The 23880-nt window shown below is 37.1% G+C and overlaps 1 protein-coding gene across 2 annotated transcripts in view; it reads right to left on the minus strand.

Moving 5' to 3' along the window:
- Positions 1 to 1533: 1533 nt before the first annotated feature.
- The window catches only part of INPP5F (inositol polyphosphate-5-phosphatase F), a 45329-nt gene continuing 22982 nt past the window's right edge, over positions 1534 to 23880 (minus strand). The window contains exons 4-20 of one of the 2 annotated variants that reach the window (XM_010564680.1): positions 23221 to 23349; positions 22334 to 22501; positions 21964 to 22020; positions 20180 to 20378; positions 17538 to 17717; positions 15613 to 15680; positions 15044 to 15168; positions 13337 to 13414; positions 12472 to 12592; positions 10252 to 10380; positions 8619 to 8736; positions 7889 to 8087; positions 6794 to 6865; positions 6625 to 6698; positions 5203 to 5331; positions 4356 to 4443; positions 1534 to 3080 (exon numbers count right to left, since the gene is read on the minus strand). In XM_010564680.1, the coding sequence (XP_010562982.1) occupies positions 1946 to 3080; positions 4356 to 4443; positions 5203 to 5331; positions 6625 to 6698; positions 6794 to 6865; positions 7889 to 8087; positions 8619 to 8736; positions 10252 to 10380; positions 12472 to 12592; positions 13337 to 13414; positions 15044 to 15168; positions 15613 to 15680; positions 17538 to 17717; positions 20180 to 20378; positions 21964 to 22020; positions 22334 to 22501; positions 23221 to 23349 (3069 nt within the window). In that variant the 3' untranslated portion in view covers positions 1534 to 1945. Of the gene's footprint in view, positions 3081 to 4355; positions 4444 to 5202; positions 5332 to 6624; positions 6699 to 6793; positions 6866 to 7888; positions 8088 to 8618; positions 8737 to 10251; positions 10381 to 12471; positions 12593 to 13336; positions 13415 to 15043; positions 15169 to 15612; positions 15681 to 17537; positions 17718 to 20179; positions 20379 to 21963; positions 22021 to 22333; positions 22502 to 23220; positions 23350 to 23880 lie in introns of those variants that run through there. The other variant, XM_010564679.1, reaches the window with a different exon arrangement.

The following is a 23880-nucleotide window of genomic DNA, read 5'->3' on the forward strand; positions in this document are numbered from 1 at the left end:
CAAGTGTGACACTCTTTCAAATCACTTATAGCTTATTTCTATTTTTGAACACTAAAGTGAATATTCATGGTTTCATCTGACTTGTGCTACATTAATAGGAAGTGAAGCAACTGAACAAATAGAGGAAGGAAAGGAAGCCTCTCTTCAAAAGGCAGCCTGGCTGGAAAGGATAGTTTCTTGCAAGATTATCTTTCAGTGCTGCTTAGAGGATGGCTTTATGCATATGGCCATGGATTATTTGAGACTATCTATCTCCACTATTTCATAGATATTGGAGAACTAGCCCCAGGTGGCCCTGCTTGAACAGGGGGTTGGACTAGACCTCCAGCAGTCCCTTCCGACTGCAACCATTCTGTGACTCTTAAACCAGAGAAAGTCAAGACACCCCACAGCCCTGGAGTACCATGTCCCTTAAGATCACATGCCAAAAACAGTCTTCTGATTCCACTTTTTTTATTAAAATATCTCATGTATATTGCTCACATTAAAATACAGTAGTAGTTTAATTTTAAATATAGCCACAAGTATAGACACTTGAAAAACCCAAACCCACATCACTTTAATAAAACAAATAAATAAATCAAAATTTGTTTATCAACGTTTCAGACCATCAGGGTAGATGATAATCATTTATTTCAGACACACTGGAAGTCCTAAGACACAGTACTACCCTACCCATATGACACTATTTTCTTGGAACACCACGTGCAGCCTACCTACAGTACACGGACTAGAACACAGAGGCACTGGGTCTAGAATGGTGGTTATAGTTACAAACCACAGCATAGTAAGATCCTGCTTTACAGTAGCTTTTGGATATGTCCTACACTAGAATGGCATGGCAAGGCATTTCTGGGAACAGTAATTCAGATAGATTTCATCTTTTGACACACATAGATAAGGGGGGTTTGTTATCCAATGCTTAGCCTTATCCTGCAAGTATGCAAAGCTCGAGCTGGTAATGAATTTGGTTTTGATTAGATACTGACAACAATGCTCTAATGCAACATTGATTTTATGAAACAGTACACTCACCTTCTGTTTTAGAAGTTATTTGCATCTGAACAGTTAGAATACAGTTTTAAAAAAGTCATAGCACAGAGGGACACAATGCCTGAAGGTCAGGTATCTGGCTTGTCTTGCTTTACACAGAGACAAAAAAAATTAGAGCAAATTGCCAGTGTGTGGAATTCAGAAAAAAGGAAGTAGCTTTAGCATGGGCAAGACAATTAGAGGACATTTGCTCCATTTCCCCTCACCCCAAAACAAGTGAGAAAAAAATAATCTACAAACTAAATTTGCACTGCAGGATCATGGATATTTCAGATTGGATCTATATGCTTTATCTTTACTGAAAGTGTCCCAGGGTGTGTGGAAAGAAAAGGACAGCAAAAAGAAATCTTACTTTCTGGTTAACATAATGAAATTCAACAAAACCGCATCAATTCCCATTGTAGAGGCACGATTCATAGAAAGCTGCATCTAAAACTTCAATGGAAACAAGTAAAAACACCAGTCCAAAAATAAATAAAATGTAATTTACTGGTAAGTTATTTTGCTGGTGCAGTGCAAGGTAAGTAAGGTCATAGAAGTACAGTATCACCTTTTTAGTATAAATACTTTCTACATAAGTCAGAAGAGCTACAAAATTAGTCTCCAAAAATAACTGTGCAACACATTTAAGATAGACAGCATGCTTATTAAATCCCAGTGTCTAAGCTACCTGTTTAAATACAGTTTACCATTCTTTTGTCTCAGCTGCCTGAGGGAATTCTGAAGCTTGGTCAGAACCAAATTCATTTGCATCTCTCACTTCCTGTAAACAAGTTATCTATATTATTGATCCCAGTATTCAGTAGCAGTTCATGCCACAATGAGTCCTGACATCATTTTTTTAGTATTGTATTAAAAGCCACAACTAGAAGAACACTTCCTCAATTAGCAACTAGATTTGAATTATTCGTGTCTGGCATTGTGTAAACATTTCTTTCAGTTCTTTTTGTTTGATTTCATTTATAGCTTCTGGTTCTGCAGGGCTCTTCTGGACCTTTGCAACAGCAAAATTAATCCCTTGAGTCAATCCTGCTTGCGTGATGTTAGCAACCTGGACCATGGAACTGCGAATTTTAGCAAAAGGAGATACAGCTCTGCTGCTGCTACTGTCAGCTGGAGAAGGAGTCATGTGGAGTCCAGTCTCAAGGTTACCAGATACAGATCCTGGGCTTTTATGAGATTTAGTGAAGTCAGTCCCACCAACAGCTAAGAGCTGAGGATTTGGCTCAGAAGACTGTACATCCAACTTTGATGGCCTGGAAGGAATGTCTCTGATGGCTTCACCCTTGGTTTCTGCCTTCTTAGATGTATTATTGCTAGTTTGATGTATTATGTGATGGGGCTCTTGAGAACCAGCCTCAGCCTCCAAAACCTCTGACATCTTATTCTGAGCATCGTGCACAAACCTCTGGCAATACACATCAATAGGCTTAGCAAATTCCAACTCCATGCTGTCAGCAGAAGGCATGGGTACGTCTTCACAGTCAGACCGGCTAGCCTGAGAGACGTGGATCTCGGAGGGAACATGAATGCTAATGTTCATGTCAGTGCTGCTTATAGACTGGGACCGACTGCCCAGCCGTGGAGCTGAGGCAATGATACCACAGCTAGGCAGCACGTAGTCTGTCTGCCCTATGTTCTCTAGAGAGTCAGTTAGCTGGGTGTCCTCATCAGATTTAGAATTGGTCAGGAAGTCATCAGAGTGGAATGAATCATTATCTGATACTTCTGTATCAGACTCAGTATGGACTTTAGTATCTACCACTGGATTCTCTAAAGTTTCAAGGCTACTATCTGATTTCCAAAGATTCACTTTCAAATTTGGTTTTAAAAAATTGACTTTCACTTCAGGTTTGGTAAAGCTGCCTAACTTCCGAAGATTGCTGATGTTTACATTGGACTTGGTTTGTTTCACTTTTTGATTGAGAGATGAGAACTTGCTCAGTAAGTAATTCTTGCCTTGGGCCAAGGACCCTCTGTTCTGAGACCGAATGCCAATGATGTCTTCATGAGGTTTACTGCTCTTCCTGGAAGAAAAAAGAAAAAGTCTCTAGTGTACAGTCAATGCAGTCTCATTTATAAACAGCAAGCAGTTACCAGCTTCCGGTCTACTTCCATAAGAGAGATGCACATTTTTGTTACTAAGTTATCCTTTCCTTATGTAATTGTACACATATAAGCTAACCAAATTCAAAACAACAAAAACAAAGGAAGGTTGATACAGAATGGTAGCCAAACAAAAGGAAAAGTAAGCTTCTGCAGGCATTTTAGTTTTAGCTGAAACTGGATTTGAATTCTCTATATTTGGTAACCCTGCCTTTGTGTATGCTGTACTCAGTAGCCAGATTTAGCAAATTTTCAGTCTTCATAATCTGTAAAGAGCAAGATTTTCTTGCTGTACTTTCTACTCAGCTGGGAAAAGAAGCTGAAATAGTAGCCCAATAGTCAAATGCAGAAGAAAGTTTTTTAAATACATGCCCTAATAGTTTTCGTTTGACAGTTTACAGTTGTGCTACACATGTTTTCTAGTAGTTCATACAGTCTGAGTTGTAAGGATCCGAAATAATGCAATAGATCACACTTGAACTGGTAAAGCATGCTAAACTTCAGCTAGCCATCCTCTTATTTCTACTCCATTGTCTTTTGTAAATGATTTCCCCACCATTAACACCTCACCGATATTTGTAGATAAAGGTTACTTCTGTTCAATTATAGACAATTGACTTACTAGAGAAAACCATCTAAAAAATTCTAGTAAGTACTTTTAATTCTCAACTATGCTTTCACATGCCTTCTCTTAATGGGCTTGCGAAACAACAAGTTCTGTGCCATTTTGACTAACACATGGGAGTTCAGAAGTTTAACTTCAGCCATTTCTTCACACAAGACCTGTAACGTTATCTGGATTTGTTAAACATCCAACTGCAGTGGAATCCAAACCAGATTTACACTCCACAGGTTGCCCTCCTACTACAGAAGCAGGCATTAAGTTCAAGTAGGAAAAATTAAATTTGACAAACTAATCACGAACCATCTGATCTGCAGTACATTATTTACATTTGGTAGTGTATATTGCCTATAAGCACACATGTATAAAATGGTATTCTTGCTTATACTTTTAGGTAGGCACCTGCAGACAGTTATTACTGGAAGCAGCATACAAACAAATTAACTCCTAGCACAGTAGCTAGATACAGACATTTCTTCTAGGCATTGCGTGTATGACTGTTGCCACGTACTCTTAGCCACTGAGAAGAGAGCAAAAGTAGGACACAGAAGGTTCACATCATTTAAGTACTCACCTCTCTAGCTTTTTCTCAATAATGGGCACATCTAATCCCATTGCTTGCTTTGTGATTCTCAGCATTTCTGCAATGCACTGAAGCGTGTCTGAAATCCAAGTAGCAGCCTGTCAGACCCTTAAAAAACCCTTAAAACCCCATATTCCAAAATGTACAGAGAAATCAGTCTAATTTTAACATAATTAAATTTGTTTAGTTTTGTTGGTTGTTTTTTTCTTTCATGCTACAGAATAGTTGCACCCTAACAAGTTGCAATTCTGATTTAAAGCTTACAAAGTAAACGTCAAGAATAGACTCTCCTTAAGCCCTAAATAGTGGGTGTAAGTGAATCACTGCCACAATTCATCATTTGTAGAAGGAAGAGAAGCAATTATATTTATTTTAATCCTTGTTGAAAAAAACTCAGTGCTCCAGGTAAGAAGTGATATTTTTCCCTTATTAGTGTTAATTCAGTTAAACAACAAGCAAGAACATTTTTAGGCATTGATTTCACTAAATAAATCCATTTCTTCTGCTCTTTAGGAGCTAATTTTAGGTTTGTTTTATCCTGTTTTGGAGCAGTAAAGATCTGGACATGGAAATGTCTCAATTCTAGGGAGACATGTTGCTTTAAAGCCATATCTGAAACTTCTTCTTCTTGCATTAAAACTGTAACATCCTAGTGTTCATGCAGGAAGCCACATACAGGGCTTTTTTTTGTTGGTTCCCCACCCCACACACCTAGATTATATTAAAATTTATCCTCCTTCAGAAGTTATTTTGAGAGCAATGGAAAAAATGTTTCCTAGAGACACACTGGTATACTGAAGACACTTTTACGTATAAAACTTTTACACATGAAACAAACCTTTTCCATCTTCTTCTGGGTTGCGTACCACAGCTCTAAGAGTGTGAAAATATCCACTCATTTCTTTGTATTTGTAATGCAGCCTCATGCAAGAGAACTTGGGTTTGCCAAAGAGAGTAGGCTCTGGCCCTGAGAAATAAGCCAGGAGGTTAGAAAACTTCTTCAAACAAACACTGAAAAAGATATTGCAGAGACTGTACCTAAACATATGCAAGTGTTGACAATCTTTTTCAGCATAAAAAGCTTCACGTTTTCTTTAGAGTAGGATAGACATTTTAAATAAGTTTTTCACAATAACTAAACAATTGATTATTTACAAAAAGCAATTAGACTCCCTGTATATGTCTAGTATAACCCAGCCTAATTGTTTATTACAGATCACCCTTTCAAATAGAAGAAAACAAATTCTACACCTATTACATCCTGTGTTTCAGGGTATGCTCCTGCAAGGATTAAAGGGAAAGCTAATATATTTTTACCAAGTGGAAGCAATGTAAGTTTCAAGATTTAGACCAAGTACTTCAACTCCTCCATGCACTGCAACATATCTGTATCATTAAACAGCATGGAGGGGTTCGTTTTTATAAAGTATTCGGTCAAGATGTTTCAACAATATTCTGCACATCAGGATGTATTACAGATCTCCACAATACACAAGTGAGAGAGACCTTTCCACTGAACTCTTAGAAATTGCACAGACATAGTGAAAGTTACAGTAAGGAGATAATGAAATCACTGTGTTGTGTAACAGAGGATTAAACTCTATCGGTTGGGGGGGGCCACACATTGGGGACCACAAAATTTCCCTCCCTTCTCTCCAACTGGAAGACTTCTCATCTGTAAAGTCAAAGATATCACATCTTTAATACTTTCAGCAGAAAATGCTGGATTTAGATTGCAGATGTTACATTTTTTAGTCAATAAAATCAGCATAACAAGGTGATTTCATAATAGCATGTTTCTTTAAAACTCTTCTCAAAGTGTGATAAAAGCTATGAAACAGATCTAAAGTACAATTCAGAACCAGCTGACAGTATTTGTATCAAAGAAAGAGTGCATTGAATGCACAAACCTGTGATTCATTATAGAAGTTGATCAAATTGTTGCTGCCATTGGATAAATGACATTTGTTTGATGAATCCATGGTTTTAAGACCTTTTAAAGAGAGGAAATTTTAGGACCCTACCAATGATCAAAGTTTCCATTTCGAGCAGTAGCAAAAAACAGGACTGTGAGAGAACACAGACTCAACTCACATCCGTTCATCAGCCAGAGAGTACATTTCTACCTATGGTGGGCTACACAGGATATATGCAATACATTGAGGCTCGCCATTTCAATGTGTTTGTAGGATGCTTTGATAAGTGCTCAAGCTATCGTTAAGAGTATTCAAAAAAAGATACATGGTGACTACATTCTTACCTATTTCTATTTTTTCCAGAGCTTCAAGACTTAACCTTTGGTACTGATTCACCTTGTCGATTTCATCATCATAACTAGAAAAAAAGAATCAGAATTTAATGCTTCCTACTGATCTAAAACAAAGCTTCTAGAAATAAACTACACATAGTAAGAGAAAGTGGTAACTTACTAGGCCACGTAGTAGGCAGAATTAGAAAGTAACAGCAGAACATCCACATCCTTATGAGTGGCATCAATAAGACTAAGGAAGAGGAAGAAGAAGAATGAATACAGGGAGAAGGTTTTATTTGCACAGCTGTAACCCATCCCCAGTGTATTTTAGGAACACTCTTCTACAACTGAAGGCACATTACAACAAGAAGTTTCAGTTATGGTATGTTATCTTGTGTGATGCTGCTACCTCTTCACAGCCACTGAAAAAACAGGTTAGGTGAGACACTTCACAAGCCAAAACACAATGTGTCATTAGACTTACCATACAATAAGTAGATCCATGTAAGCAACATTGTCTCTCTCAAAGCTGGAGTTACCTAATAGCTCAAATAGGGCAGCAGCAGGTCCAAAAATAAATAGAAAACCCACAAGCTATTAAAAATGCTAACTAAGAAATGGAAAAATATCTCAGACTCAGTTAAGGTGATGAGTTGGTGCTTTAAATAGCTATCATAACATCCTGCTTTGCTATTTTTAGATGCTGAAGTTTAAACTGCAGAAGATCTAACCACTATTTTTCCTTTACAAGTTAGTGAACTCTGAACTTGATAAGGAGTCTTATCAGTAAAGTTGGAATTCATGCTCGCTACTTTCATGAAGAGAAATCTAGGCTTTCCTACTACTAACTCATTATACAAGAATTTAATCTTATCAGATATGGCTTTGAAGTCAAATTACACTTTCCCTATAAAGCAATACGGAACAACAGTTCCTCAAACAGCCCCTTCTAGAACTAAGGGTGGTTAGAAGTTCTCTTCACAGCACCTAGCACATTTTGGCAATATTAACTGAATGCATGCAATTCCAGGTGATGTCTCAAAGGTAACTTCAGCATGCACCATTTTTATGGAACTTTGGGGAAAGCACATGTTTAGAGGCCCTTTTCTTTTACAATTACAAGTGTTCAATCCCTTCGGGGACTCTTGTCATTCTACAAAACTGCCCACTTGTATTCTGTTAACACATTAGCTATCAAAATCATTTAACATCAGTAGTAATTAACAGAGGTGTCATAGTAGCAGCTGATCAATTAAGACTTTATTCAGCAAACCTTGGATCACAGTCAATAAGCGCCCATCCTCCATGGAATTTTTCATCATCTGGTAAGAGCAGTTTCATGTAGCTCTGCAACAGCTGGCTGATCAATTCCTGATGGCTCCTCAGGTTCTCCTTGTGCAGAGCTTCATGCTCTTTCTCTTTTGTAAATATGGAGTAAAGATCCTCTGTTACAGGGATACCCTGCATCAAATCTAAATAAAAATCCACAAAAACACCAAACAACAAACCAACAGTTAAAAGTGATATACAGCAATAGTCTATTGATTACTTTGTAAATTCCTTCCAAATGTTTCATATTTGAATATACTCTTGAAAAACTTTGAATAGAACATTGCCTGAAACTGAAAACTCAGTAGGTATAACACTATTTTCTCAGTGAAAAGCAAGAGTTAACTTACCATTTTGAGAAACACATGCTACACAAATTTAACTTTGTCTAAAAAAAGAGATCTTACAAGACAGTTAATGCTGAAATGAAGTTAGAAGCAAATTCTACAATTAGTTACACTGCATGTAATCCTTCTGAATTGAGTGTTGTTTAGTTTCCAAATAGAGAATGACTGTTGCACATGGTGTCCACTACATATACATGAACATTATATCCACTCAAGTTCCTTTTAGGCCTCAGAAAAAAGAAAATCCATCAGAAGGATAAAGCCAAGATGATTTTAATATACTTTTCTAAATACCATAGTTCAGCTTAGTTGAAATTGTATTCTTACCTATGACTGCTTGCCTATAAGCATCCCTGAAACGGTTCAAGTAGTATCTGTTTGCAGAATTAACTCCATCCTTCATTACCCCTGCCAACTTTCTTTCACCAGTCCTTGTGAAGTCACCCTGTTAAAAAGAACACATGAATCATGCACATATGCAACTTTGACATAGCAATCTCAGCTCAAAAGCTTTGGAATTCTGAAATTTAGAACTGAATAGATGACAAATCAGAAATTATGTTCAAGTAACTATTTCATATAGAAGTTGAAAATATTGATTGTCGAAGAGCATCTATTTCTCATGGCATTGTTTAACTCTGCAGGGAATCTTATGCTTTTGACAGACGTGACTGTATGTGAAGTCCTAATGGAAAGCAGTAATCTGGACATACATGCCAGCTAACAAAGCAGAACTTTCAAGACATGAGTCACTAGGATGCTTGAATACAAAAAAAAAAAAAACCAAAAAAACCAACCCCACCACCTTATTTTTTGGCCTTTAATGTAAAAGGAATGCTACTGGAACAATGGGGAAGACTGGAGCTTACTGAAAAATGGTTTTCATCTTCTCTGCTTCTGCTACCAAAACAAGACAAGCATAACATACTGAAAGAAAATAGTACATATCCTCACAAGCTCAGAAACAAAAGAAAGTCTCTAGACCACAGAAGGCTTAGAATTTGAATAAAAAGCAGTTTTGGTAGTTACACTTCATTAGAGGACTCTATTTTCAGAGACTCTCTGAGCATTGGCACAGAGCAGTTGTAAAAGCCACACCAACTACTACGAAGAACACTTAATTTGAAAGTGAAACAACACGCTTAAATTTATTTTGTTTGATACTTCAATCCATGAACCTCAACTGTGAGTACAGAAATCTTGAAGCAGAATGGCTGAAAATTTAGATCTATAAATTGAGTTCTGTGCTTCAAATTTAAAGTTAAATATTCACAATCAAGACAAGTGTGTCAGGCTCAGCCTTATAATTTTAAAAATATTAATGTAATAGACTAATCAAAGTTCAGTAGAGAGACTTAAAGAGATAAGTGTTAAGCATTTCCACTGTAAAGGTTATTCCAATGCCAAATACCATGAATACTAAAAATTGTTCTGCCAGTGACTATACACACAGAAAGTAGCTCAAATTCTATAACTTTTCAAAGCAGCAGGAGTGAACAGTAAGGATTTTCATGCCTGATTTCTGATCTTGGTAGACAGACTGCATTGCAACTAATTAATATCACCCTGCTACCTACATATCCTGATCTTCAGTCCTTCAGAGTATTTTTTTTTTTTTTAAGTACTGTAACTGTACTATAGCCATGTTTAAATTGCATTAAAAGTAATGCTTAATATAGATCTTAAACTCTTAGGTCAGCTGTGCTTTGTATCTAGACATGAAACTAACAGAATTAAGTTAAAATACAGCCAGCACTGCCATAGGACACCTGGACACTCAAGTCTTCTCCAATTCACACTCAGTGTGATATACAATATTCTTCTATTGAAAGGCCTCATATCTCCAAGACAAAAACATGCAGAATATTAGGCTAACTTTGTTACATACACAAGAGTTCTCCATTGGACATAAAACCTGTAACGTAACATACTAATCATCACAACAGGTAACACTCTTTACCTTTAAGGCTGCTGTGCCAGCATACTGCCGGCTTATGGCATCTCCGTTGTTCGCCCATATTATCTGGTAGATTCTATTGCATTTTACTGGCAAAGGCTGTTCTGGTGGCATCACACCTAGTTTTTTGAGCTGAAATTTGACGTACACATTAATATAAGGTTCAAAATAAAAAAATAAAAAATCATTCTCAATAACAGAGCTTGATAAAGAAAATGGGAACACTTGCCAAGCATTTAATTGTTGCATTTTATATGATCTGGAAAAGGAACCAATTCTGCTAATTTGTCAGATTAATTGTTAACAATTAATCACTAATTCATTGTTAAACACCATATCACTGGACACAGCAGTAATATATTAGTTATGGATGTAGGAGTCAATCTTCAAAAAAATTAGCTGAAGGCAGGCAAGTTACTCTAGATTACTCAAGATATGGGAAATAGTTCTCTACAGAAAATAGAAACATCAAAAGAACAGACATCACAGAATTTTAACATGGATAAACAAGTTAATGTCTTCTATTGCAAAGGCATTCATGACCTCAAAAGGTCTGAAAATAGATGGAATCTCTTTCCAGTTATAAGAAAGAGCACACCAGATTCTTAATCTTCTGCTTCTAGACACTAAAGCAAGCGTATTGGCTCCATCTTCAACTTTAATGCTTCCCCAAAATAAAACCTTAAAACGACTTCATATTTTGTGTTTATTATTAATGCTTGTGCATTTTGGACAGTTACTGTTTAACACTGATACTGAACGTAAGATATCTTACTCTTCAGAACAACCGGTACTTAAGTTTTCCCAAGATAAGTCTCAGGTACAATACAAACTTTAGTCTTTACACACACTAAATTGGTAAAGCCAGACATAACATAACTGCAGTGTAGTCACTGAATGTTAGGCCAACTGCAGGAATAACTTGGACTACGTCATAGGCAAACCTCAATTTACAACCAATAAAAAATGCTCAAGCACTCCTTGCAAGTTAGATGAAAATGGATACAAGTCCGTTCATTGACTTTGAAAGCCCTATCAAGTTTCTAGCCAAGAGAAACAAGTCCTATGGTTCTAAGGAAGTACAAAGGTAAGGCACCTGTAACTCTCAGTCTTCTACTTTATGCCAGTCACCTTCCAATGCTTAGGGCATTTCTCAGTTACGAATTGATTCCAAAGTACTTCAGCTATAATACAAGAATGATGTAGCACATCACAAGCTAATACTATAGCAATGATTACTGAAGTCCTTCACAAAAAAAAAATATCTATGTAACTCTTGATTTTAAAAGGCTGCCTTTGGACCCAGATTTAACATATACAGAAATCCTATTCTAAAGTAACAGCTGTGGGATTGCTGGTGCCACCCTTCATCCCCAGTACTTTTTTCTATGTTGGGAGTTCATAAAAGCAGATGACAGACAGGAACTGCCAGATACAACAATTAGAGCCATTCATTTTTCACCCTAATGAAGGGCCCACTTCATCCTTATCCTTCACTCTAAGCATAGTCAGATTTGTTCATTTTTGGCTGGGCAGTAACTGAGGCTTCAAAGTTTCAGTTACAGTACTATTAAGCCTTCACAAGGGAAGACAATCATCACTGAGCTTCTATATCAAAAAAGCAAATGGGGTGCAGGGCAAAGAGGAGGAAGACTAAAGGAAAGACTCTCAGCCTGCTTCGAAATGCCTTCTCTATGCAGAGAGAACTATTCCAGAGCACAGTAGTCAGCCATCTGGGGTATTTACATCGTGAATTAGTTATTCCTCTACATACAGAAGAGACAACTAATCTCCCTACCTGCTGCACCACAGTATTTCACTTCAAAGTAGCTAAAATAGCATCCAACTTCTAGTTAGATTTTGGTCCTTTAACATCTCATATGGGGAAGGGATTTATTGGGGGGGGGGAGGTGGGCAGGGGAGGGTTGTTTTTAAAATTTTTATTACTGCATAATTTAAGATGGCTAAACCAAAACAAGAGAATCCTCTCTAAGATGTGGACACAGTCACTCTCTGACGGAGGACACTAGGCATCCCTCTTTTAGAATTATTTCAAGTTATTTTAGTTGTACATATTACTTTCAGCTTCATAACTCTCCAAGTAGTTTGCAAAGATCCTTTTCAGTAGAGATTAGTTTAGTATTTTTCAAACACACAGGTTTCCCTGTGAATAACAAGTTCTGAGGTACTCAGCACTTGAAAAAGTACATTAGTTATACATGCCTGCTGTTCCATGACCACCCTTGCAATAGCAGCCTGCACAACATTGGTACGATCCAGACAGTCCATGCAGTTAACTCGAAAAATTCCTTCCTGTTTACAAATCACACCAGCTTGGTCAACCCTTTCAACAGAAAAATAGAGCAAAAGCATACTGAGACACTTAAAATCCGGTGTAGTTTATCAGCTTCTACAAACAGTAGAAAACTTTACAGGTAGAGTACTATTTATAGTTACACTTATCACCCAGCCACACCCCACTCAGAATTAACTAACTCTGGTTCCCACCTATCCCCCTCTTTAGCTTAGATATCCAACATACATCCTATTGGAGCCACAAACTTGATATGTAATCAGATGTCGAATTTAATTCATACATATATAATACAAGCTTTCAAGAGAAAAGGCACTGAATTTCAAAAAACATAGACGCCAACGACAGCAACACCTCACTCACAAAATGCATTGAACAATATACAATAATTGAAGACTGCAGCCATACCCATTACCAAAATGCATGAACTTTAATCAGTAGAAACTAAAGATCAAACATGCCTACTGTTTTCAATTGTAAGGTTGGCATTCTAAGGTTTGTGGGTCAAATACAAAGTGTTTCATGTTAAATACAAGACACCCTAGAAGTGTTAAATGCAGTAAGCCTCAGGCAGAAAAACAGCATCTGAGAATTTTTGCTGTTAAGTGTGTAGAACACCAATACTTCAGAACACAAAAAACTGACACACAAGCTGGGCACCAAGAGAGGAATATAAAATATACCAGTTATGACAAAATCAAGGCCTCTGAATATGCACTGCTTTATTGTTTTCTACAAATACTTCGTACTAGTCTAAAACTGTTAAGTACCTACCAGCACCACTTCATGTCAAGAATAATATCATGAATGGCATCAGTCAGTGTTTGAACATTTTCAAACTTCATTCCTCGGCTAAAATACAGAATTTCACAGAAGTTAGTTTGAACTAGAGTAGTGATGTTTCTTTACTTAATTATTTTATATTATTTGTAATGTTAACAAAAATAGCATTTTTGGTTAAGTGGGAGAGACAAACATTCTCTCTTGCAATAAACTTAAAATAGTTCTGAATATTGACTGTTATTTAAAAGTACAGTTCAATATCTAAATCCAAGCCAAGAGCTTCAGATCTCTAACTTCTCAAGAATTTGCATTCTTGAATGCTGCTTCCATAAGGAAGAACAAGTGAGCAGCTATTCAGGCATGTGCAACATTCTGTCCTCATTTTAGGCAGTCTCAACAAAAGTAACCACTATAGATTTGAAATTGGGATGGCCTTCCCTGCTTTACCAGTGATTCTACAGAAAAAACAGCTACAGACATATCATCCCCTCCTCCTCCCCCCACCCCACCAGGTTGTTTTCAGCATTGTTCCCTGTTCACTCACAGTGCAAAAATAAACAGTCCTGGTCACTACAGCAGTTCAGGAGAAAAGCAAACAAACAAAAATGAAAGCTCATTTAAAAGAGTAAGTATCAGATCAATTCAGGATATCAATAGTCCTACAGAAGTCTCAAATGCCATTACTATTGTCAGGGGTTTTTCCCTTTTCCCTTCCTCTCTCAGACAATATCTACTAATGACATACTTATTCAGTCAGTAATGCTTTCCCAGGCCAGATGTAATCCCTAGATTAAGTTAGGAAATGAAGATTAAAACAGTTTTTCGACCCCATATTCGTACACAAATATAGTCTGCTTGAGGGAAACATGAGAAATGCGTGCCTGTGACAGATCACATGCTTGGGCATGTGAACACTGCACTAGACCAAGCTAACAGAGTGGAGTCATGAAAACACGAACTATTTCTACCGGATTAAAATAAAATCCGGTTTATTTTATAATGGAAAAACAGCATTAGGGTCCTGAAAGAACCCATCATGTGTTTATAGAAACAAGCAAGAGAAACAAGAAGAATGGCTTGCAGTAAAAAATTAAGAGCAGAATGTTACATAGTTTGAAAAGCAGGTCAGCCACAGCTTTACATTCATAGCATGTTTAAGGAAACCCTCTTGCTTAAAATGCTAACAACTTCTAAGCTTTGCCTAATAAATAACTGCATGTTTAACTAGTCAGGGACACAAGATCAACAAACAGCAGTGTTTGGTTACTCAAATTTGAACTTTTATAGTGCTTTAGTTTACAAAATGTATTATAGAATCATAAAATCATAGACTCATTTAGGTTGGAAAGGTCCTTTAAGATCATCAAGTCCAACCATCAACCATGCCCAATAAACCACGTCCTTAAGTGCCTTGTCTACACGCTTTTTGAACACCTCCAGGGATGGTGACTCAACCACTTCCCTGGGCAGCCTGTTCCAATGCCTGACAACCCTTTCAGTAAAGAAATTTTCCCTAATATCCAGTCTAAACCTCCCCTGCTGCAACTTGAGGCCATTCCTTTTAAATAGGAAGAACAGGACGAGAGGAAAAGTGTTTCATGCAGAAGTAGAAATAATAATGGCTTTTCTCCTCCCTTCTAGTCTCCTTTCATGCTAATAAAAAAAGATGCAAAGTGACATTTTTAAAAGGTTTCTTACCAGTGCTCATGGAAGTCAAATGAAACATAAGTCAGATTTGCATTGTTGTACAGAAGAACTTGTTTAAGGTAAGCATCTCCAATAATCTTCTCTCTGCCTGTCTGATCCACCAAATTAATAATAACCTGTTCAAAAGTGTAGTTATTTAACACTTGTCATCTGCCACACAACTTGCTTAGATACATAGCATGGAATAACAAATAGTCCAAGAGTTAAAAAATTTGTAGGCAATCTTGCTGAAGTTACAGTCTTTGCTACATTATACCCAAGATCAAATAAGCACCAACAGTTACCTGCCTACCTGAATTTTTGTACAGAGAAGCTATGAATTCACAGGACAGGTACACAAAAGTGGGGCTTACACATTTCTGTAAGTTACTGCTGTTTTTTAGAGGTGACTTACAAGGATACTTGAAAAGCTTAGTAAAATTCTATCTATGTACCACCCTTACAATTGTCTACGAGCTTCTAAAAAAAATCACAACCCATATCACCAAGAAAAACCTAAAAACATTAACTTTCATCCCCTGCATTTTCAGAAGATAACTATTTTATCATGTAGCACTCACCTGCTTTTTGTAATTTTTCAGCTGTTCTTCAAAATGTGCACGAAAACAGGACACCGTTTCATTTTCACCTACAAGGCAGAGCAGTGTTGGACAGAAACAGCCTGTTCAGCAACAAGTCCTGTTTGACGCATTAAATCACGCCCAAATCTATACTCTAAGAAACCAAGATAGCTTTGCTTGAAGTACTTAGACACACAACATAACACATTGTACAGAATTACTTGTAAAGGTCTACCATCAACTTGCTCAACTTCAACATTGTTGTTCTACTACTATAGTGTATAGGAAACACCATTCTTAAATTTTGCTTTATTTTGCTTTTTGTGCAGAGCAGATTGGACAAAAATTTAACTTCTAATAATCCTGTTTAATCCTTCTACATACACACCATACACCCACATAAACATCTCTTCCAAAAAAGAAGAGTGCTTATATTTGTTTTGCATTTTTTGAAAAAGCAAACTGAAGTACAAAAAAGGTTTGCAAATTGCAAAGAGGGACATGCAGATCAGGGGATAATACTGAAAGTGTTACCCAGTTGTCCTAGAGGACAATACTACTTGCAAATAAAAACCAAAAATGCTACCCAGTTGATTCAAGGCACCACTGATTCCTTGAAGTCTCAATTCCTACCCATAAGTCTATCAAATTAAATGCAATTCCTCAATATTTTTTTAAATAATCCTACTAGAAAATAAAAAAAGAAAAAATAAGATGAACAAAAAAAAGAACTGCTCAGCTTAATAAACAGATGTCACAGCATAAGCTTATCGGGGCAGGGGGGGATTAGGAGGTATTTTTATTTTCCTCACTTTCTGAATTTATTTAAATTTTCATTTCCATGATGTGGCAACAAGTCATCCCTCTCCAGTAATCTCCAGGTTATCTGGTATAAAATCACAAGAAACCCAAATTTGTTGATGCATCTTCCTTAAGTTTGCAATGATCGTAACTGCTTGTCAATTTAAAATTATGTGCTTTGCCCAAGTTCCTAAGCAAGCTCAAAGGCCCATTTTACTAGGTCTTACTCAAGACAGAGAAAAACAGTCCCTTAACTTTCCATCATCACAGCCCCCTCTGAAAGGGCAGGGTTATTTTATTTTCAGCCCTAAAAATTGTCTTCAATGGCAGAAGACCAGACCTGCTAATACTAGAGGAGAATGTGAATCCAACATACAAGTTGGACTCGTGGAAGTACATACTTATGATCTAGGATGCCAGTCAACCCAATCCAGTGGCGGTCTGATTGTACAAGATCATGAGCATACTAGCTTCCTTCCAAGAAGAGTTTCTCTTTTACAATGCTAAACCTCGAGAAGATACTGTTGACCTCTATCTTAAGAAAGTTCAGGCTATGAATACCTATTCATACAAGCATCCAGATTTGCCAGAGTCTCACCAATAGTCTCACATGTTTTGGCTTTTGCATTATCTTTCAGTGGAAAAGGAAGCAATTTAGATCTGACAAAGACCCATAGATAGGACTTAATTTCAGAGAAGACAAAAGCACACTATAAAACTGTTTTCCCACATTGAAATAGCAGTTCTTACTGCAGACAGAACCTCAGTGTAAGTTAAATTTGTGGACAAAAGTATTTGTAAGACATCAATGTCTAAGCAGGTTCTCAAAAGAGAAAACCAAATTGTCTCCCTTCCCAACTCAGAAAACACTGCAACAAATGAGACTAGACATAAAACGGATACTTCATTAAATACTGAAATTCAAGGCCTGATGTAATTTACAATGGACAAGAAGTTAGAGCTCTGCGTAGTTGCAATTAGAGTAGGAGTTAAGTGGAGTCAAGTCATTACTGTTATTCCTGGCTTCTAGAAAGTGCCACTGAAAGACTAGTAGCAAAGCAACAGTCCAATGAACCTATTTCTAGGGGAACTCTCATCTTTAGGTATTCCACTCAAATACTTACTCTTGTCCAGTCGGGGCCGTGGGTTATATCTATATCCAACTTGGCTCCAGAAAACAGGCACAGAGCCTCTTGTTTGTATAAATGAAAGAGTATGATTATGAACATGAATCAGTTGCTCTGTCTCAACATAATTCGCCACGTTTCCATTTTTATCAACACCTCTTCGCTTGTACCGCATTCCTAGGAGGAACGAGAATGATCAATTCATATTTAAGTATTAGTCTTAAACATTAGTAACTTCTGTTACTGTTTTTGACACAGTAACACAGGAGAGTTCTAGCCAAAATCCATGATCAATGGTAAAGGTCACTCCTATCCTACTCTAATCCCAAAAAGTTATGTTGACTATACGGATAAAGTTTATTTACTGATACACAACAAGCAGCAGAAAGTAAGTTGACAGGGCAAGGCAGTCTACTGGCACTGTAAGTCACAGATCTTTCTAGTCCACGCTAAAGGATACACTACTTCCTGTTCTGTCAAGTTTAGCAAAAAGTTTTACTTTAGTGTTCAGTATTTTCCATGAACCTGAAGGCCACTTTTACTGACAGATGCTCCACTTCTCACAATGAGATCCCACAAGCAGCCCAAGAAGATTTGCACATTCCACAAAACAGAAGACTTCCCCTGCCTTGTTTTAACCTGTATAATTAATTCTGCATTTTAAGAACAGATACTGCTCTTCTGACTACACAGTTTTTTTGCCTAGCCACCTCTGACTGATCATTAAACAGAACAGGTAAGTGTTTGCATATGGAGGTTTGCCTAGCTTTTACTCGAAGGAGAATATATCACTATTTCAGAATGGATGCAGGTGGTAGCAAGGGATGGAGAAGGAATAAGTAAAAAGGGTTGGAGAAAGATTCAAGACCATGGTTGATAGCATGGAAATTCAGTTCCCCAGAATGAGAACAACTCTGTTCCAAGTCCTGAAGTAGCACTGGACCAAACTTTTGAACTGAACCTCAACAGCATTAGCTAAGGACTGTGGGAGAGAAGGGAAGAGGTTAGAAATAGGGAAGTGAAAGTAATGTAAAATACCTATCATAGGGACCTTTATACAGTCACAAAATATCAGACCAGTATAACAGCCTTTAATCAGACAGGGGCTTTTAGAATAAAGAATCAGTCATCCACTACTTACATCCTGCCACCAATAGTGGCTCTTACACCAAAATCCAAACTAAATCTTTGCACAGGAAACTTCAGCTCCCTTACTTTTGATATCTCAACTATTGCAGACACCAGGCTTTTACTCTCTTAAGCTTAGGAGCAGCTGTCTTTCTTTATCTCACAATACCTTTCCTTAAGGTCTTGGGCATGTTGGTAATTTAGTGCAGTGGTGGTTTTGTTGATTTTTTTTTTTTTAAATCACAAACAATCTGCCTGAAAGAATGAATGTATTTAGCATAGAAGTATATTAGGCTTTCAAATCAGTGTTTCCTCTGGGGTTTGTTGAGGGGGTTAGGTGTTTGGGTTTTGTTTTGTTATTTTAACTACAATATTTCAGAAACGTACTCTTTCAAGTCTTGGCTAAAATTACATATTACAGGATGAATTAAACACACAATCCTATAATTATTCTTCAAAATATTGCATCAATTTACTGAAACAATCTTTTTGTGTCACAGGAGAAAGTTCAACACAGTTTATGCTCTGGACTAGCAATCAGATGAGCATAGTATCATTAACAGTAAGAGAGAATCAATAAGAAATTTGCCCTCTGCAATTCAGTTTCTGTATCTGCAAAACAATTTAGTATAAATAAGGCATACTGCAAACTAGATACTACCCCGAACCCCAAAGTATTTATTCTGAGTTGGTTTGTCTGACAAATAATTTTCCTGGGAACTGAATTAAATGCATTGAAGTGAGCTGTGGTACAAAGGTCAGTCCCATATCAGGGTAGGCTTACCAGTTTGTTTGGGTTTGTTTTTTTTTTTGTTTGGTTTGACATGTTAAAATCCTATGTAGGAAAGGAGTTGGACATGGTGGAGAATATCTTAAAAAAGTCTCAGACTGAAAAGGCTTAGAGTTGAACAGGACCTACTAAAGTATAAAGTGATTCAATCTTTCCTTCTGTGCTCCTAAGGACGGGGAATATTTTCTGTTTACCTTGCTACTATTAGAATAAGTCAAATAAGGTGCAAGAACAAAGCATGATTCTTATTTCACACCTTGGTCCTGCATAAACATCTCCTGGGACACAGGCATGCAGACACACCTGCCTTTTCAAGTCTCTATTCATCTGCTGTCAAAGCCCTCAAAGGAAGACTTTCAAAAATTTAACTCCAACCCAGGCCTACCAAAACGTATCAGGACAGAGCTGTACGCAAGGTCCTAATCAAGGTGCTCTTTGCAAAGACAGAACTTTATCTCAGAACTGCAACCTCCAAAGATGCATTCAGTGCTCAAGACGAGACTAGTGAAGCTCACTTAGTAACTGCCCTAAGAAACAGCTGTGTAGTGCTGTATGCACTACGGCCTTTTCTTTTCCTCCTATAAGTGGGAAAGGCTGTAGCACATACTTTGACAAAAGCTGACCATCTGCTGAGCAGCACAGCACTCTTTCAAGTTTTATCTTCTGCATCCCCTTCCAGTGTTCAGGAACAATCCCAATACCTTGAACTCTGTTTGCCTACCAGCTCTGTGCCGACTCCGGCGTGAAATAAGTGCCACCAGAAATGTTGGATGAATGTCATCTACACAAGTTGATTCCTGAGGAGGAGTTTCAGGACTGCTCTTATCATCATCAGAAGATTCACTATAGTTTACTACAAGTTCTTCAATTTGCACAAATCCTTGTATGATGGGTATAATCCAGAAGTCCACTTCAGCATTCTGAAGGTTACAAAAAACATTTACATTCCTGTTGGTTCTACATTACCTACAATGATTTCTGCCATTTCTCATGTTTATAAACAGTTGCTTCACATGCTTTTCATGTTCTAAGAAGTTTTTGCCATATCCTTGTCTTATTTCTGTAAGAGATACCAGCATTTTTCCTACATTAGTCATAGGACTTTTAAATCAAGAGGAAGAAAGCAAGCTACTTAAGATTTTTTTTCTGTGGAGATTAAGCAAGCTGAATCAAGGCAAGGCAAAAAGCCTTCCTCTACTCCCAGCTATCTAGGGACAGAAGGAAACCCTACAATATCTAAAAGCTTCTTTTCCAGTTTCCCCAAAGGGACTTTTCAATACAACGTTACATCTGATGTTTAAGCACATTAAAAGCTTATAGTAGTAACTTCCCATGTCAAAAACAAGAATAGTGAGTTCAGATGCAGCAGGAAATAAGGTAATTTATTACCTAGTTTCTGCCTTAAGGCAGTTTTACAGCCTCTATATGGACATATAGTATATTACATTTATGTAGGTAGATAGATAAAAATTTAAAAGTGTAATGTTGTTAGCCTGTTTTCAGCAAAACATATTAGCATAAGCTTTATATGGGCCAACTTAGTACCCAAGCCAACTGGTTCAGTGCTCTGCACATTAGTGCTTTGTCACCCTAAAACATCAATTTCTTAAACAGAATTGAGATCCAAATTCCCTACTAATTCGAGGTTATCCATTTATATCTTATAATGTGAAAAATACAACTAGTTAAACTCCTATGTTGTATGCAACTTTTCACAGAGCATCTAGGTTTACCCTGCTCTGACTCCATAACCAATAGAGTATGTAAAATTATTAATGAAAGAGATGCAGGGCATAAGGTAAGATGTCCACTGTCATCTTTAAAAGAACCCAAGTCTTGGTCTAAACTGGCATATAGTAGTTAGTAACTCAGTCCTTTATCTACAAGGTTCATTTAAAATGAAGTGAGATGATATATTGAAGAAAGAGCTGTGGTTCTATGTTTCTTTGTGTGCTCATTAGCCAGGAAAATGCTTTATCTACTCTGAATAGCTATTCAGAATAACTTGTTCTACACTACTGTTACATTGATCAGCTACTCTGTTGAAGGAGAAAAACAGTATTCTCTACTTAGGAGGACAAAAATCTTGTCTCAAGAAAACTTTGGAATTCAGAGGTTTTTTCTGGCTCCTCCTTCTTATCAAGTTCAGCTCTGTCCAGGGATAAACCATTTCACAGATGAATACATCTTAAGTTTACCTTTGAAATCAGCACAAACATATCACATCGAGTTATTCTCCATTGCCTTATTGTAATAAAATTTCAAATTTGGTTGATGCTCATTCATTAGCAATGATCACAGGCTAACTAGAAGGCTGCCAGAAGGCTGGCTGGAGGAAGAAGGTAATGCCAGCTGCTCAGCATCAGAAGGCACAGCCCTCCCTAATCCTGACCCATCTGCCAAGCAGGTTTTTAAGTAAACTTCTACAAGGCCTTAAGTAAACATTTCAACTAAAACTAAAGAACAGTTCTCATAATACATGTTATTGTTAGAAGCAAGACTCACATCAATGCTGATGAGATCTTCAATCATATGCTTGTTCCAAAAGAATCTGTCATCAACCTGTTTATAACAAAAAGGGCAGTTTCACATTATTTTACTTAAGGTTCGGCAATATATTTGGTAAAGACACCAGTGTTATTCACTACAACTGTACATACAAGTCTAGTGTTCTTTGCTTTCGACTATAACAGCTCAGTTCAAGACATGACACTGCAGACTGTTTCATTTCCTTGCACTGAAGCAGGTTACAGGGCAAGACCTGCAGCTGCTGTAGGTTATACCCGCAGAGAATGTGACCAGTTAAGTTTGGACCACATACATTATTGAACAGCACATGTCCCAATAGAACAAACAAAGAAACAAAACAACTTACTTTTCGCCACAGTGGTAAGTTAGTTTTCTCACACGCACTCTGCCTCTGCACAGAATTTGTTAGGTCATAGGTCAGGCTGTAGTAAAAGGAGTCTGAATCCATGAACATTTTGAACAACTCCTCCAATAATCTCTTCTCCAGCTTCTCTTTCTCTTTACTTTCTTTAATCTGAACAAAAAGTAATAGCTTGCTTATGTCTTTCTCTTTGACTGAAAAAGACTCCAGCGATATTTGCTAAATGCCATTTCTAACCTTGTAGACAAACATTTTCCCACTGAGGAGCAGGATCTTAAAATTTCTAGCAGAGTTAAACACATGGGACAGCATCTTCAGAAATATCATGCTATTACTTTTAGCAGTAAGAGCATTCAAAGCAGTCAGACTCTGAAACTTTTGGAGGTTACATTCAAGTAGTACTTTTCAGTCTCAAGAGTTTCCAAGAAATATTGGATCTACCTGTTCTAATTTTAATAAATATTATCTGGACTTTCTAATCCAAGCCATTATTGTGTTAAAAGCATTTTGATAAGATTATATGGTGTTCTCTGAGGAACTGTGCACCAAATTTTGTCTCCAATTGCATATTAGAAGAGACATGCTTATGCAGAGCAATATGTAGAAGTGTAGAATCCCAGTAGAAGCTAATCCTGGTAAGAAGGCATTCTATTAGTAATTCTGCCAAAATTAATAATTACAAAATGAAAAAATCATAGAAGAGCCACAGTTAAATAATTGAAAATCAGATTGAACTTCAAGACAGTAGTTGCATGTTCTGCAGTTTTTCGCTACTTCTCTTTTTAGGTCTTAGTACTCCATTTGATCATCCACAACCTTTGAATTATCAACTAAACATCTTGGAAGAACAAGAAAACAGTAGAAAGCTTTACCTTCTTTTTATTTGGAGCAGACACATTTGATTTAATTTGAGTAAGAGTCTTCAACAGAAATTTTGTGTCATCTGGTGACTGTGTAATCTTCTCTGGCTTGTTTATTCCAAAATGGTGCTTTTTACAAAGCTAAATAATGATATTGAATTAAAGCAAATACTTAAATACTCTTTAAAAAGTTCAAGGAAATTTTAATTAAAGTCTACAAAAGCAAGACTGAAATGTCCACAAACCTAGGGGAGACACTCTGGAATAAATACAGGGGGAACATGCAGGTTTCCATCTATAGCAAAATTTGCCCTCTTTTATATAAAAGGCATTTTCTGCTGTGATTGTGAGAATGTCTGCCTCAATTTGACATGACGTGAGTATCCAGACCCACTTCAACTTCACACCCAAATTACAGTGTAAATTAGTATTACTCACTTGTATTGTTTTTCCTTTACCCATTCTCTTTTGGAAAAAAATTCTGCAACATTTAAAATAAGGGTTTCCCTTGAAGCCAAGTTATAGAATTAAGATTCGAAAACAGGATGGAAGCAAGAGCATCCATTAAAAAATACTCTCTCCTGATTCAGAGGGCAAAAGATATGACAGCTTCTTCCCCAAAACACACCCACACAAAGCCCTATATTAGAGATATTTGGGGATAACCTCAGG

The sequence above is a fragment of the Haliaeetus leucocephalus genome, unplaced genomic scaffold (assembly GCF_000737465.1).
Source record: "Haliaeetus leucocephalus isolate CR32 unplaced genomic scaffold, Haliaeetus_leucocephalus-4.0 Scaffold184, whole genome shotgun sequence".
Classification (NCBI taxonomy): Eukaryota; Metazoa; Chordata; class Aves; order Accipitriformes; family Accipitridae; genus Haliaeetus; species Haliaeetus leucocephalus.